The sequence below is a fragment of the Lemur catta genome, chromosome 7 (assembly GCF_020740605.2).
Source record: "Lemur catta isolate mLemCat1 chromosome 7, mLemCat1.pri, whole genome shotgun sequence".
In the NCBI taxonomy this organism is placed as follows: Eukaryota; Metazoa; Chordata; class Mammalia; order Primates; family Lemuridae; genus Lemur; species Lemur catta.
Window position 1 is genome coordinate 94586979 of NC_059134.1, and position 13018 is coordinate 94599996.

Here is a 13018-nt window from a genome sequence, read left to right on the forward strand (position 1 = left end):
TTTACTGGAAGAAATATCTATTTTTAGTCCAATGACAGGCACAGGTTATTTGGACAATAAATTTATTTTTATTTATTTTTTTGAGTTAGGGTCTCTATCTGTTGCTGGGCTAGAGTGCAGTGGTGTGATCATAGCTCATTGCGGCTCAAGTGATCTTCCTGCCTCAGCCTTTTGAGTAGCTAGGACTATAGGCATGCACCACCATGCTTGGCCAATTTTTAAATTTTTGGCAGTGACCAAGTCTCACTATGTTGCCCAGGCTGCTCTCGAACTCCTGGCCTCAAGCAATCCACCTTGGCCTCCCAAAGTACTGGGATTATAGGTGTGAGCCACATGCCCAGCCTAAATTGGCTTTTTCATAATGGAGGTCTGTGCACAGAAAGGGATATTCATATGGCGAGGGATTATTGATAAATGTTACTAATATTAAAGTCTCTACCTAATTTGAGAAAAAACTATACAGGAATATCTATGCTTAGGTACAGATACAATCAGGAAGAACTGTGAAGATTAGGGGAAACTTTAGAACTTTTTTATAATATGTACGACATTCTAGCAGAAAAAAATGTAGTATCAGGTTGAGGTAAATTAATTCTGTTATCTAGAATGCCTTCACTCATAGACTTGTCCTTCCATTTGTTGATTATTTAAAGGTAAATTGATTTACATTTATATTGCTATCAGTGAGAGGAATGTTGGTATCTGCAATAGGAAAATCAGGCTGGGAACTAAGAAGGGAGGTGGCCGCTAGGGAAATCCCTGGGGATAGGCACAGTCCATGTTCAGTAAAGTTTTAGGACACAACACATGCTGGACTTTGGCAGGTGACAGCATGGCCCATATTGACACCTGGAGGGAATCAGAATGGGGAGAGGACAGCCAGTCATGCTGATGAGAGCTATTTAGGGATCTCAAATAGTTATGGTTCAGTGACGAGGGCTGACACAGGTGACCAAACACTGCCAAGATGGCTTGATAGAACAAATTAGGTTTCTTGGAAGGTCACAAAAATTACAGTGATAAACTTGGTAAGAATGGTCCATATATGGATTTGTATGAGCTGATAGTGTTTAAAAAAAAAAAGGTCAATATGAAACTCAGTGTGTCATGAATTCTAGTATTAACAGAAATGACACTTTTATTGTCATAGGCTGGTAGGTAGCTTATCAGTTACATTTTGTTAAATTCTTTAAGAACTATGATAGCAAAATACTAAAAAGGAGGAGACCTTTTAAATAACATTGTGATCAGAAAATTGCTGCAGTTGGGAAAAGCAAGGAGTAATGATGCTATTATGCACCATTACAGTATCACATTGGCCAGCAAACAAAAATGCGGACTCAAAGTGGTGAGAAAAGTGGAAAGGAAGGAGTGGGGCAAGTTCTGCTTTGGTTGGGACTCAAAGTGAAGAAGGAACAGAAGAGCTGGACTGGCTCCAGCATGGGATCTAGGCCTTGAACCATAATACTGAAGATAGGAAAAGCTGGTCAGTGCCTTGTAAACTGCCATGGAAACCAGTGCTTTGATCAGCAACACAAATGGATAAGTTTCTGGAAAAGGGCTGGTCTACTGCTACTTGTTGCTCTCCAGAGATGGCTACAACAGCATTTGATGTTTTTTAGACTGTGGGTTATGCTCCATTAACTATTCATGAAAACATTAGAGTACCTAGCAAGTAAAGATACAAATTTTGAGAAACGTTTCTTTTGGGTATATATGTGTATGAAGGTGAAAATGTCTTTCTTACTGTAGTTGAAAGCCACACATGTAGGGAGCTGGGAGAGCAAGGGCTTTCCTAGTCTCTAATTGCACCAAATGCCTCATATTAATCATGGTAGAGCCAAGATGAAAAAAGAACTACACACCTCATTATCTACCAACAACAGTACCACGGAGAAACTCACATTGTTAATTAATGTATATAATGTAAATATGATATTGACAGTATAAAAATTAAAGGCTTATGAAGAACTCAAGAAAAATTAAAGGTCGTACAAACAAGTGGTATACAGATTATTTCCTGAAAAGATAAATTTTAATATACAGAATAAAATCCACAAAGATTTTATTATTTTTTACTTTCCCCAAAATATGTGGCATGAATGCTTCTGAATCTGATCAATAAAGTTTATATTTTGGTCCAATACATTATTAGACTACCTGTTAGATCAAGTCCGGCTTGATTATCATAAATCATAGAAATTATCAGAATTTACTTTAAAAATCTGTTGCTTTTACAGATGATGGATTTCCAATTTTCTTAGTTAAGAGTTTATTCAACTTTAGCCTCAGAACCAGATTCAAAATAAGATGTCCTCTTTAAATAGCTGGTCATCATTTTAGGTATAATCTAGGCAAACTATTTAATACTTCATTGAAGATCATACAAAAACTCCACAATAAATAATGAAAAGAGTACGCAAAATCACTAGCCTCTGTTTGTAATACAGAAAATACATGTCAGTTCCGGACCAAAATAATTCCATTGAAATACAAAAAGTGATAGGGTAGAATTAAAAGATCTGCAGTGACTGCTTTTGGTGGTCAGCTACAGCAAACCAACCACTATTGGTTATTTTGGAAAGTGGAGATGGGTTTTAATCTGCAGGTAAAGAATGTCTTCTGTAGTTTAAAAAAATATAAACTCTAAAAAAGCTTGTGAATCATATACAAAAGCAGCTATTTGAGACCAACATTGAAAACCAGAAATTGTGTTAGCACCACCAGCAAGCACAGGGTCCTCTGTCCTTGGACTCTTCAGCCCTCCCATCTTGTGCAGAAATGCAGACTTCAATGTTGTATACGTCATTTACAGCTATAAAAATTGGCCTTGAGTACAGTGTTCCAGTAGGGTAGTCTTAAGCCCTAGGAGGCACCAAGCGGTTACAAAGGCTAGGTAACAATCTGGATCACAAGTTCCGACGATATAATAAATCTCGTGTTGCCTTATCAACTTTTTGCTGGTAGTCTTCCAATTTGTCAAGTATTTTCTGCGACAGCTGTAAGAGAAAAGAAGGGAATCATTACAGAATAGCTCAAAGATTGAAAAAGATTGAGGTTACTAATCACTTTGACTTCACCAATTAGACTCTACCTAATAACGATGTTAGCCACACTGCTTCATTTAATCACCATTCAGTTTAGGAGTCTGCTGTGACTCTACTGATAAAACTGGACTTTTCTGTTATATACAATACTTCAAACCTGGTTTCCTAATGAATTTTCTAAATATGCAAATCATATCAGTATTTCTTTTTTTTTTTTTTTTTTGAGACAGAGTCTCACTTTGTTGCCCAGGCTAGAGTGAGTGCCGTGGCATCAGCCTAGCTCACAGCAACCTCAGACTCCTGGGCTTAAGCGATCCTACTGCCTCAGCCTCCCGAGTAGCTGGGACTACAGGCATGCACCACCGTGCCCGGCTAATTTTTTCTATATATATTTTTAGTTGTCCAGATGATTTTTATTTCTATTTTTGGTAGAGACGGGGTCTCGCTCAGGCTGGTCTCGAACTCCTGACCTTGAGTGATCCACCCGCCTCGGCCTCCCAGAGGGCTGGAATTACAGGTGTGAGCCACCGCGCCCGGCCCATATCAGTATTTCTAATAAGCATATTACTAGCTCTCCTCTGAGAACCGAAGATGCTGTATCTGATTTAACTAGTCATTAGCCGCCAAGTGAAATATAGGACTAATAACTTAGGTAGTTTAATTATTTGTTAACATTTTATTTATCCTAAATTGATAGACCCAATTAGTAGGAATTGCTTTTCATGCCTGCCTGCCTTTCTTCCTCTTGCCTAACACTTTGAAAGACAGATTTGGAAGAGAAACATACAAAAGCCCCTGCAGTTTATATTCTGTATCAATGACTAGTTTATAAAATCATATTCTATGAGTTCTATTAATAGGCTCAGGAAACACTCCATCTTACTAGTAAACAAGCATTCACTGTAATGACTGAACAAAGGAAAGAGTATCATTTTTTTTCTTTTAAGGCAAGCAGTAGCTAACATATGAATTCTGGGAAATGTACTTGCTTTGGCAGCACTAAAATTGGAATGATACAGAGAAGATTAGCATGGCCCCTGCACAAAGGATGACACGCACGTTTGTGAAGCGTTCTATGTATATATAAAAAAATTAATTCTGGGAAACGTTGCTGTATATGCCAAGTTCACTCAGAATAGTGATAATTTATCACACTGCATTTTAAGTACCTGTTTACCCAGTAAAATCTGCCATACCAAACTATAAATGCCTTTATTTTACTTATTTATTTTTCTGAGACAGGGTCTCACTGAGTCTGGAAGGCTGGAATGCAGTGGCCCAATCATAGCTCACTGTAACCTCCAACTCCTGGGCTCAAGTGATCCTCTCACCTAAGTCTCCCAAGTAGCTTAGGCCCGCACCATTGTGCCTGGCTAATACACATTTTTTCATTTTTTTGTAAAGATGGGGTCTCACTATGTTGCCTAGGCTCGTCTTGAACTCCTCACCTCAAGCGATCCTCCCTCCTGCCTCGGCCTCCCAGAGTGCTAGGATTACAGGTATGAGGCACCATGCCTAGCCTGTAAATGCCTTTAAAGAATGGACTGCAGGCCGGGCACGGTGGCTCACACCTGTAATCCTAGCACTCTGGGAGGCCGAGGCGGGTGGATCGCTCGAGGTCAGGAGTTTGAGACCAGCCTGAGCAAGAGCGAGACCCTGTCTCTACTAAAAATAGAAAGAAATTCTCTGGCCAACTAAAAATATATATATAGAAAAAATTAGCCGGGCATGGTGGCGCATGCCTGTAGTCCCAGCTACTCGGGAGGCTGAGGCAGTAGAATCGCTTAAGCCCAGGAGTTTGAGGTTGCCGTGAGCTAGGTTGACGCCACAGCACTCACTCTAGCCTGGGCAACAAAGCGAGACTCTGTCTCAAAAAAAAAAAAAAAAAAAAAAAAGAACGGACTGCATGCCATTTGCCTCTGTATAATTAATGCCCACACCATTCCTCATTAAGTTTTTTTGACCAAGTTGCTTAGATCCTTTGCCTTATTTATAAAGAGATGGCAGCAGCTTGTTAAGGGCAATAACAGGCATTCGCCCTCCCTTTAGTACTAAAGATCAAGCTGTAAGGTATAACTGCTAGTGCAGGGACTTACAGAAGAGATCTCATAAAAGGGTTTACTTACTGCAATGTTGTGACTGTTGGCACTGTTCTCTCCCAGAGCTTGGAGAAGCTGATCAATAGAGGAGTATGGAAGCCACACCATTGGGGCTGTTGCAGACAGTGGAAACTGAAAGGAAAATGTCGAGTATTTGAAAAAAATTTAAAAAGTGTACCATTTCTTCTGGGAAGTTGGTTTCATAGGACACTATAACATAAAATACTTATTTTTTTTGCACAATAAGAAAATGCATACAATTGGACACCACCCCCCCTTTCTCTTTTCAACTCAGGAACTTGTCCTTTTCTTGGTTAAAATCAAGTATGTTTTGAAATTCCTATCACCTCTTATCTTAAAGGAGGCCTAAGGTAAACATATTCAACGAAACTCTTCTCTAAATTGTCAATAAATGATACTATTTCCAGTCTGAAATTGAGTTTAGATTCAAATCATCCGGAAAAAAAATGTGGAAAAGGAAAACTCAACTGTCAAAGTTCTGAGTACTTTCCTGAGAGTTTAAGAGCTTGGCTATGTAGTTAACTACATCTGGGTAGACCTGGTTCTTCTACTTACCCTCTGTGGGAACTGTGGCAAATTACTTAACCTCTGAGCCTCTGTTTCCTCATGAGGGTTAAAAAAAAAAAAAAAATCAAAGCAGTCCCTAATAAGGATTCTATACGGGTTAAATGAGAAAATGCTTGTAGAACTTAGCATAGTCCCTGCACACACAAAATACCATTTTGTTTTTATTTAGTTCTCTCCATCGAATACTAACTAATGCCATGTTCTTTTGATGAATAAAAATGTATTCCCATTTTATAAACAAAAAACTAGAGATTTCTAAAGTGTCACTATTTACTTGTACAACTACAAGTAGTAAAGGTTAAACACACTAATATAATTCAATGTACTGATTTTTAGATTCTCACCTTAGTGTGATATACAGAATTAAAAAGAAATGCTTATACAGATGGTTCTTGATGAATGATGTGGTTATGTTCTGATAAAACCAATTATCAGTTGAAAATATCGTAAGTTGAAATGCATCTAATACACTTAACCTATTGAACATGATAGTTTAGCCTAGCCTACCTTAAATGTACTTAGAACACTTATTAGCCTACGGTTGAGCAAAATCGTTTAACCAAAAGCCAATGTTATAAGAGTGTTGTATATCTCATGTAATTTATTGAATACTGTACTGACAGTAAAAAATAGAATGTTGTATGGGTACTTGAAGTATGGTTTCTACTGAATGCTTATCACTTTTGAACCATTGTAAAATTGAAAAATTAAGTCAAATCATTGTCAATTGAGGACCAGCTATATATGCCTACCTCAATTCCAAAGTACTGATGTCCTTTCCCCAATACAGCATCCACATATTCTGATACCAAATCCACAGCTTCTTCTAAAAGGTCATAGTTTAAGTACAGACGAAGCAACTCAGCAGCATCAACTTTCTGTGAAAAGTAAATGATTAAAAATATATACCTGTTTCCTTCTTATCTGGATATTGACCAAAGGATGTTGGCTGTCTGATTCCTTGGCATTTAGATTTCTCAATATAAATAAATGAGTGCCTTGGTTTATTCATCTATATCTTAGGATAAGAGTTGAATTTCTAATAGCCCAGTTACTTCTGGCTTGTGAGGCTCAGTTAAATGATCTTCCTCCCCTATTTTGTAATCTAAGAAGACATATTTTAACTTCTTTCTACTTCAGCTTCCATAATTGTAAAGTTAACAAACTCTTCCAGAAATGCTGAGTACTACAGTAACAATATTTTCACATTAATTCTCAAAAATATATGAATGACAAATGCAAAAGGATTTCAAAGTATCACCAATTTTAAATTTGAATATAGCCGCAGTTTGGAAGAGCTCTATTAATTATGTTAAATATGCTGTTAAAATATGCTGATTTGATTACAATCTTGCGTTACCACCTTAGCTGCCTTGTCTACTTCCTAACTTAAAGAAATATATCAACTTTTCTAATTTTTTTTTTTTTTTTTTTGAGATGGTCTTGCTCTGTTGCCTGGGATGGAGTGGAGTGGCATCATCGTAGATCACTGCAATCTCAAACTCCTGAGCTCAAGTGATTCTCCTGCCTAAGGCTCCCAAGTAACTAGGACTACAGGTGCGTGTCACCATGCCTGGCTAATTTTTCTATTTTTTGTAGAGATAGGGTCTTGCTCTTGTTCATGCTGGTCTCGAACTCCTGACCTCAAGCAATCCTCCTGCCTTGGCCTTTCAAAGCACCAGGATTATAGACGTCAGCTACCTTGCCCTGCTGTCTTTCCTGATTTTCAACATTTAGATTTTCTCTTTTCTAATTCTACCCAAGGGTTCAAAGTAGGTCTCAAATTTCAGCCTGCATCAAAATCAAATTAGGAGCTTGTTAAAATGTACATTCCTGCCTCTTAGCCCCAGATAATTTGATTCTGTAAGTCTGGGATGGGGCCTCGAAATCTATATTTTGAAGAAGCCCACTGCCCAAATAATTCTGATGCAGACAGCCCAAGGACCCAATTTTTTCCCCCTTTAATAGTCAAGTGAAGCAGTGGGAGTGGAGAAGGAACAAAGAAATCTGTAACTGGTTATGACCAATTTGTTTATACACACCACTGCACTTACAGCAGCCATGCTATTATATTATTTGAAAACTACTCTGCCCACTTCTGCGAATTTTTTGTTATGAATAGTAAATATAATACTATGTTATGCATATATTCATTGTTCTAAATATAAACTCATTGTTCAGCCAGCACATAAACAGCTATTAACTTAACTACTAACCCATGGAACTTCAAATCCAAATACCCAATACTACATGTGGAATTGAAGTTAAATTGTTTTTAGTGCTTTTAACAATGATTGAAAAGCTTCCCAAAGTACATAAGTCAGTATGTTCCCATGAGTTATTACTCCATCCTGTTATTTTTAATCATCTCACAATCAGAATGACAGAGAGGTTCTCAGTCTCTACAAGATCCACTTTACCTTGTAACTGTTTATAAGCCAATTAGGGAGAGGCACTCCATGAGACAAGAGCTTGTTGATTACACAATGGTGATACAAGTTATTCTGAACTTTGTATCTTTCCAGGTAAGTTGATAATAGTCGCCATGCTTCATCTGTAGCACTTGAAAAAAGTAAAAATGACTAATGAGCTTTTAAAACATGTATTTATAAAGAAAAAAATCTTTAGAATGCAAATTGACCAAGGGGTTGAAAAAAAAATCTGTAGAAGCTCACAAATGAATTGGTAATACAGCTAAATGGTAACTAATGTTATTAGGGTCAATATGACTTGGGGTACAGTACTAGAAACTAGACAACGTAGATTCTTAAATTCTCTCCCACTAACCACATATTTATTTGACTATACAATTCATTTAACTTCTTTGTTTCTGGGATTTTGTTGTTGTTGTTATTTTTTTAATTTAAAAAATTTTTTGAAGAGATGGGGGGTCTTGCTATGTTGCCCAGGCCAGTCTAGAACTGTTGGGCTCAAGCAGTCCTCCTGCTTTGTCCTCCCAAAGTGCTCGTATTATAGGTATGAGCCACTGTGCCCAGCCTGTTCCTGGATTTCTAAAACAAGGAAACTGGCTCAGATCACAAATTCTCAAACCTCATCAAGTATTAGAATCATGTGGAAGTTCTGACTTAGAAGAACAGAGTGATGTTTCATAACCTGCATTTTTTTTTTTTTTTTGAGAAAGAGTCTCACTCTGTTGCCCAAGCTAGAGTGCCATGGCGTCAGCCTAGCTCACAGCAACTTAAAGCTCCTGGGCTTAAGCAATCCTCCTGCCTCAGCCTCCCGAGTAGCTGGGACTACAGGCATGCGCCACCATGCCCGGCTAATTTTTTCTATGTATATTTTTAGCTGTCCATATAATTTCTTTCTATTTTTTAGTAGAGACGGGGTCTCGCTCTTGCTCAGGCTGGTCTCGAACTCCTGAGCTCAAACAATCCACCCGCCGTGGCCTCCCAGAGTGCTAGGATTACAGGCGTGAGCCACCACGCCCGGCCCATAACCTGCATTTTAGTAAGTGATTCTGATGCATTAATTTAGGCACTGAAAGCTAATGTCAGAGGTCTTCCAAATTCTAAAATGAAAATGCTACCATTCCAAAGTGATAAGTTGCATGCTAGAAATTACAAAAGCAGTTTAGGAAGGGAAGTTTACTGAGGGTTAGGGATGTCAGAGAAGGATTCTGAAGAAGCAGCAGAAGTACACTTAGGCAGACACTAAGTGGGTACATTAGGTAAGTATATGGAGAGAGGAGATCTGAAGAAAGTTTGGTGGACAATAGGGGTTGGTGGGTGACAAACTGCTAAATAGTAGCTGGAGACAAGCCATAAGAGGACACTGTGATGACAACCATGTAGTGAGAGCTCAATGGAAGAAACAGGGAACAAAGGAACATCACACTCTCAAACCAAGTAAATATAGACTTTTGCCTATAAAAGAACATTTTCTTAATGATATATAATACAGTAAGTCTTTGAGGAGGGGGATATGGAGAAGGAAACATTTCATTGGCAAAGACATCCTGGTTTGGACAACAAATGGGCATGATGTCACCCTAATTATAAACTCCCCAGCTTTTACAAAAACTTAGCCAGAAAAGAACGAAAAAAGTGAAATGATCTGTGTAGGACAATTTAATCAAAGAGAGAAAGCTACGGCACTGAGACAGGTAAAACTACCCAGGGATGGATTAACACTAGGGCTGTACCTAGATTCCTTGGTAGTGATGACAGATGAGAGCTGATTGGCTGCGAGCCAGGCCCAGGCTTCTGCTTGTGCTGCCTCTCCTCCAAACTGCAGTTTGATGCATCTGCAATGAAAATGGTTCCGCACCCATAAACTAAATGCTGAAATTTTGCTATTAAAACTAGAGAGATAAGATGACAACTTTAGCTCTAGTCTATTGCTGAATTCTACTACTTGAGTACTGGCTCTTCCTTTTCCTCAAAGCCACACAACTGGATGACTCACAGGATATCAGTAAGTGTTAAGAGACAATTTACTTCCAAGAGAAAATTAATGATGAAAAATTCTCCATGTTTAAAAATATTTCCAATTCACAAACTTCTTACTTTTTTTTTGCAGACAGGGTCTTGCTCTGTTGCCTAGACTTGAGTGCAGTGGCATCATCATAGCTCACTGCAACCTCAAATTCCTGGGCTCAAGCAATCTTCTCCCAAGTGGCTGGGACTACAGGTGTGTGCCACTACATTCAACTAATTTTTTTTTGTAGAGACAGGGTCTTGCTATCTTGCTCAGGCTGGTCTCAAACTCCTAACCTCAAGCAATCCTCCCACCTCGGCCTCCCGAAGTGCTAGGCTTACAAGTGCGAGCCACTGTGCCCAGCCTCCAATTCACAAACTTCTTGACTAATATTATAGTTAGGTATAAAGTCACTTCAATAATATTTTTTAATAATGCTTAAAGGGACCAAAAGATATCCTAAAGGACTAACCAGAGCACATACCTTGTCAGAAATGGACACCATTATTTAACTCAGGTTTATCTGCTATTCTGATTTCTCAAGAGAAGCTATAAAGCAAGATCCTTTCTTTTTAAAAAGTCAAATCACAAGCCACTAAAAAAATTTAAAAAAAAATCATTGCATGGATTAAATAAAACACTTCCTTAAATTACAAATGGCTTATAGGCTACTTGGCTTGTGAAGACTGCTTCACACAAAACAATAGGATAATATATTTGCATAACAAAATTAAGAGTATAAAAAGATAATTTTATACATACTTGAAGGCAAGTCCCTCAAAGACTGGCGTTAAGGGAAGCTTAAAAGTCTGACAGAGTGATATGGCAGTGTCAAAGAGGCCAGCCTGAACTAAGAGAGTGACCATCTCCTCTGCTGATGAACTTCCTGCGGAAACAAAAAAAGGCTATTTAGTGCACCCAAGGGTATATGCAATGAGATCAAAGACTTTGTTGATGAGTATCCCAGAGTAACAACCCCATGCTTTATACCCATCTGGCATCTTAAGTACACTGCCTGGACCTAAAATGTGCTATTGACACAAACAGGCTAGAGGCCATAACTGCAGGATTCCTACCTGCAACGGCAATTGCTGATGGGTCATGCTGAGCCAAAGTGAGGCGAATGCGAGCCAGGGAACACTCCTTTTCTAGATCTTCCAGTTCCAGGATTTCAATTTGCCGATTTGCTTCAAATCAAAGGAAAAGATTTTTAAATCCCAAAGTACAAACAAAGTGTCAAGTGGCTTAATCAAATTGTAAAGTGTCAATTTCCACTAACCATTAAGTAATATTCAATTTAATTTCCAAATGCATTAAGAAGGGAGAAAACAGGGGACTCAGTAAAAGCTGACTTAAGAAATTAAGCAACATCCCCGCTTCACACAGAGAACTGAGTCAAATTAAAGTACTCCAGTAACAATAACTGCAGTTGAGGAGGTGTTCACAAGGTATTTTACAGGTAATTTCTTTTAACTGTTACAATTGTGAAACACTGTCATCTCTATCCCTAAGAAAGAAACATGCCCAAAGGGTGAGAGGCAGAATTAAAAGAAGGTGTGTCCAAATCTAGAACTCAGACTTTTTATGGAAGGATATCATGCCTCCCTGGTAATATGAAAGGAATCTGATGAAAAAAATTTGGGACTGAGCTGATTTAAATAAAACACACAACAAAAACACTTTTTAAAGCATTTTCATTTCTCACACACCCATACAACATTTTCAAAGGGATGCCAGATAACCTTTAGTAGATTAGAATGTTGAAGGAACTTTACAATATTTTTACAATGTAACTACTATATATAGTATGTATATAGTATATGACAATATTATAATAGTATATAACAATAACTATATATTAACATAATGTTACAATATAACTACTATCTATATTACATGTACAGTTGACCCTTGAACAATGTAGAGAGCAGCTGAAAATCAGAGTATAACATCTGATTTCCAAAACACCTTAACTACTAATAGCTTGCTGTTGACCAGAAGCCTTACCAGTAACCTCAATAGTCAATTAACACATATTTTGTATGTTAGATGTATTATATACTGTATTCTTACAATAAAGCTACAGAAAAGAAGATGTTACTAAGACAATTGTGAGGAAGAGAAAATATGTTTACTATTAAGTGGAAGTGCATCATCATAAAGGTCTTCACCCTCACTGTCTTCATGTTGAGTAGGCTGAGGAAGAAGGGGAGGGGTTGGTTTTACTGTCTCAGGGAAGAGGTGAAGAATGTGGAAGGGGAGGCAGTGAGAGGTAGGCATACTCAGTGTAACTTTACAGAAATACATCATAATTTGTCTGATTTTTTTCACTTTTTCATTTATCTAAAAATGTTTCTATATGGTACCAATCCTTCCACTGTTTGCTTTAGTTTCAGTGCTTGTATCATAGAAGGGTCCATGTTATAAAAGTAGTCAAAAGCAGTCCTGAATAACTGGGACTCTTCTGCTCGCTTCTCTTTCTTAATAATAAATGTCCTTTGCGGCACTTTTTTCCATAATAGGGCACTTTCATGTGCATTAAATATCTGCTCAGGCAGATATCCGTTCTCCTCAATGATCTTCTTAATGGCATTTGTGAATTCGTCTGCTTCCTCTTGGTCAGCAGAAGCTGCTTCTCCTGTTGACCTTTTTTTTTTTTTTTTTTTTTTAAGAGATAGGTTTCGCTGTGTCACTCAGGCTGGAGTGCAGTGGCACAATCATAGCTCACTGCAGACTCCAACTCCTGGGCTTAAGAGATCCTCCTGCCTCAGCTTCCCAAGTAGCTAGGACTACAGGCACACCCCACCACCCTCAGCTAATTTTTAAAACAATTTTTTGGAGAGACTG

The 13018-nt window shown here is 38.1% G+C and overlaps 1 protein-coding gene and 1 pseudogene across 1 annotated transcript in view; one reads left to right on the forward strand and one right to left on the reverse strand.

The window, feature by feature from the left end:
• Positions 1 to 1889: 1889 nt before the first annotated feature.
• Positions 1890 to 13018, reverse strand: part of NUP160 (nucleoporin 160) — a 53814-nt gene continuing 42685 nt past the window's right edge. Inside the window, exons 30-36 of the mRNA XM_045558070.1 lie at positions 11248 to 11358; positions 10934 to 11057; positions 9897 to 9998; positions 8155 to 8296; positions 6487 to 6612; positions 5174 to 5278; positions 1890 to 2999 (exon numbers count right to left, since the gene is read on the reverse strand). Of these exons, the coding sequence (XP_045414026.1) occupies positions 2910 to 2999; positions 5174 to 5278; positions 6487 to 6612; positions 8155 to 8296; positions 9897 to 9998; positions 10934 to 11057; positions 11248 to 11358 (800 nt within the window). The 3' untranslated portion in view covers positions 1890 to 2909. The remainder of the gene's footprint in view (positions 3000 to 5173; positions 5279 to 6486; positions 6613 to 8154; positions 8297 to 9896; positions 9999 to 10933; positions 11058 to 11247; positions 11359 to 13018) is intronic.
• Positions 4033 to 4130, forward strand: LOC123643068 (annotated as a pseudogene).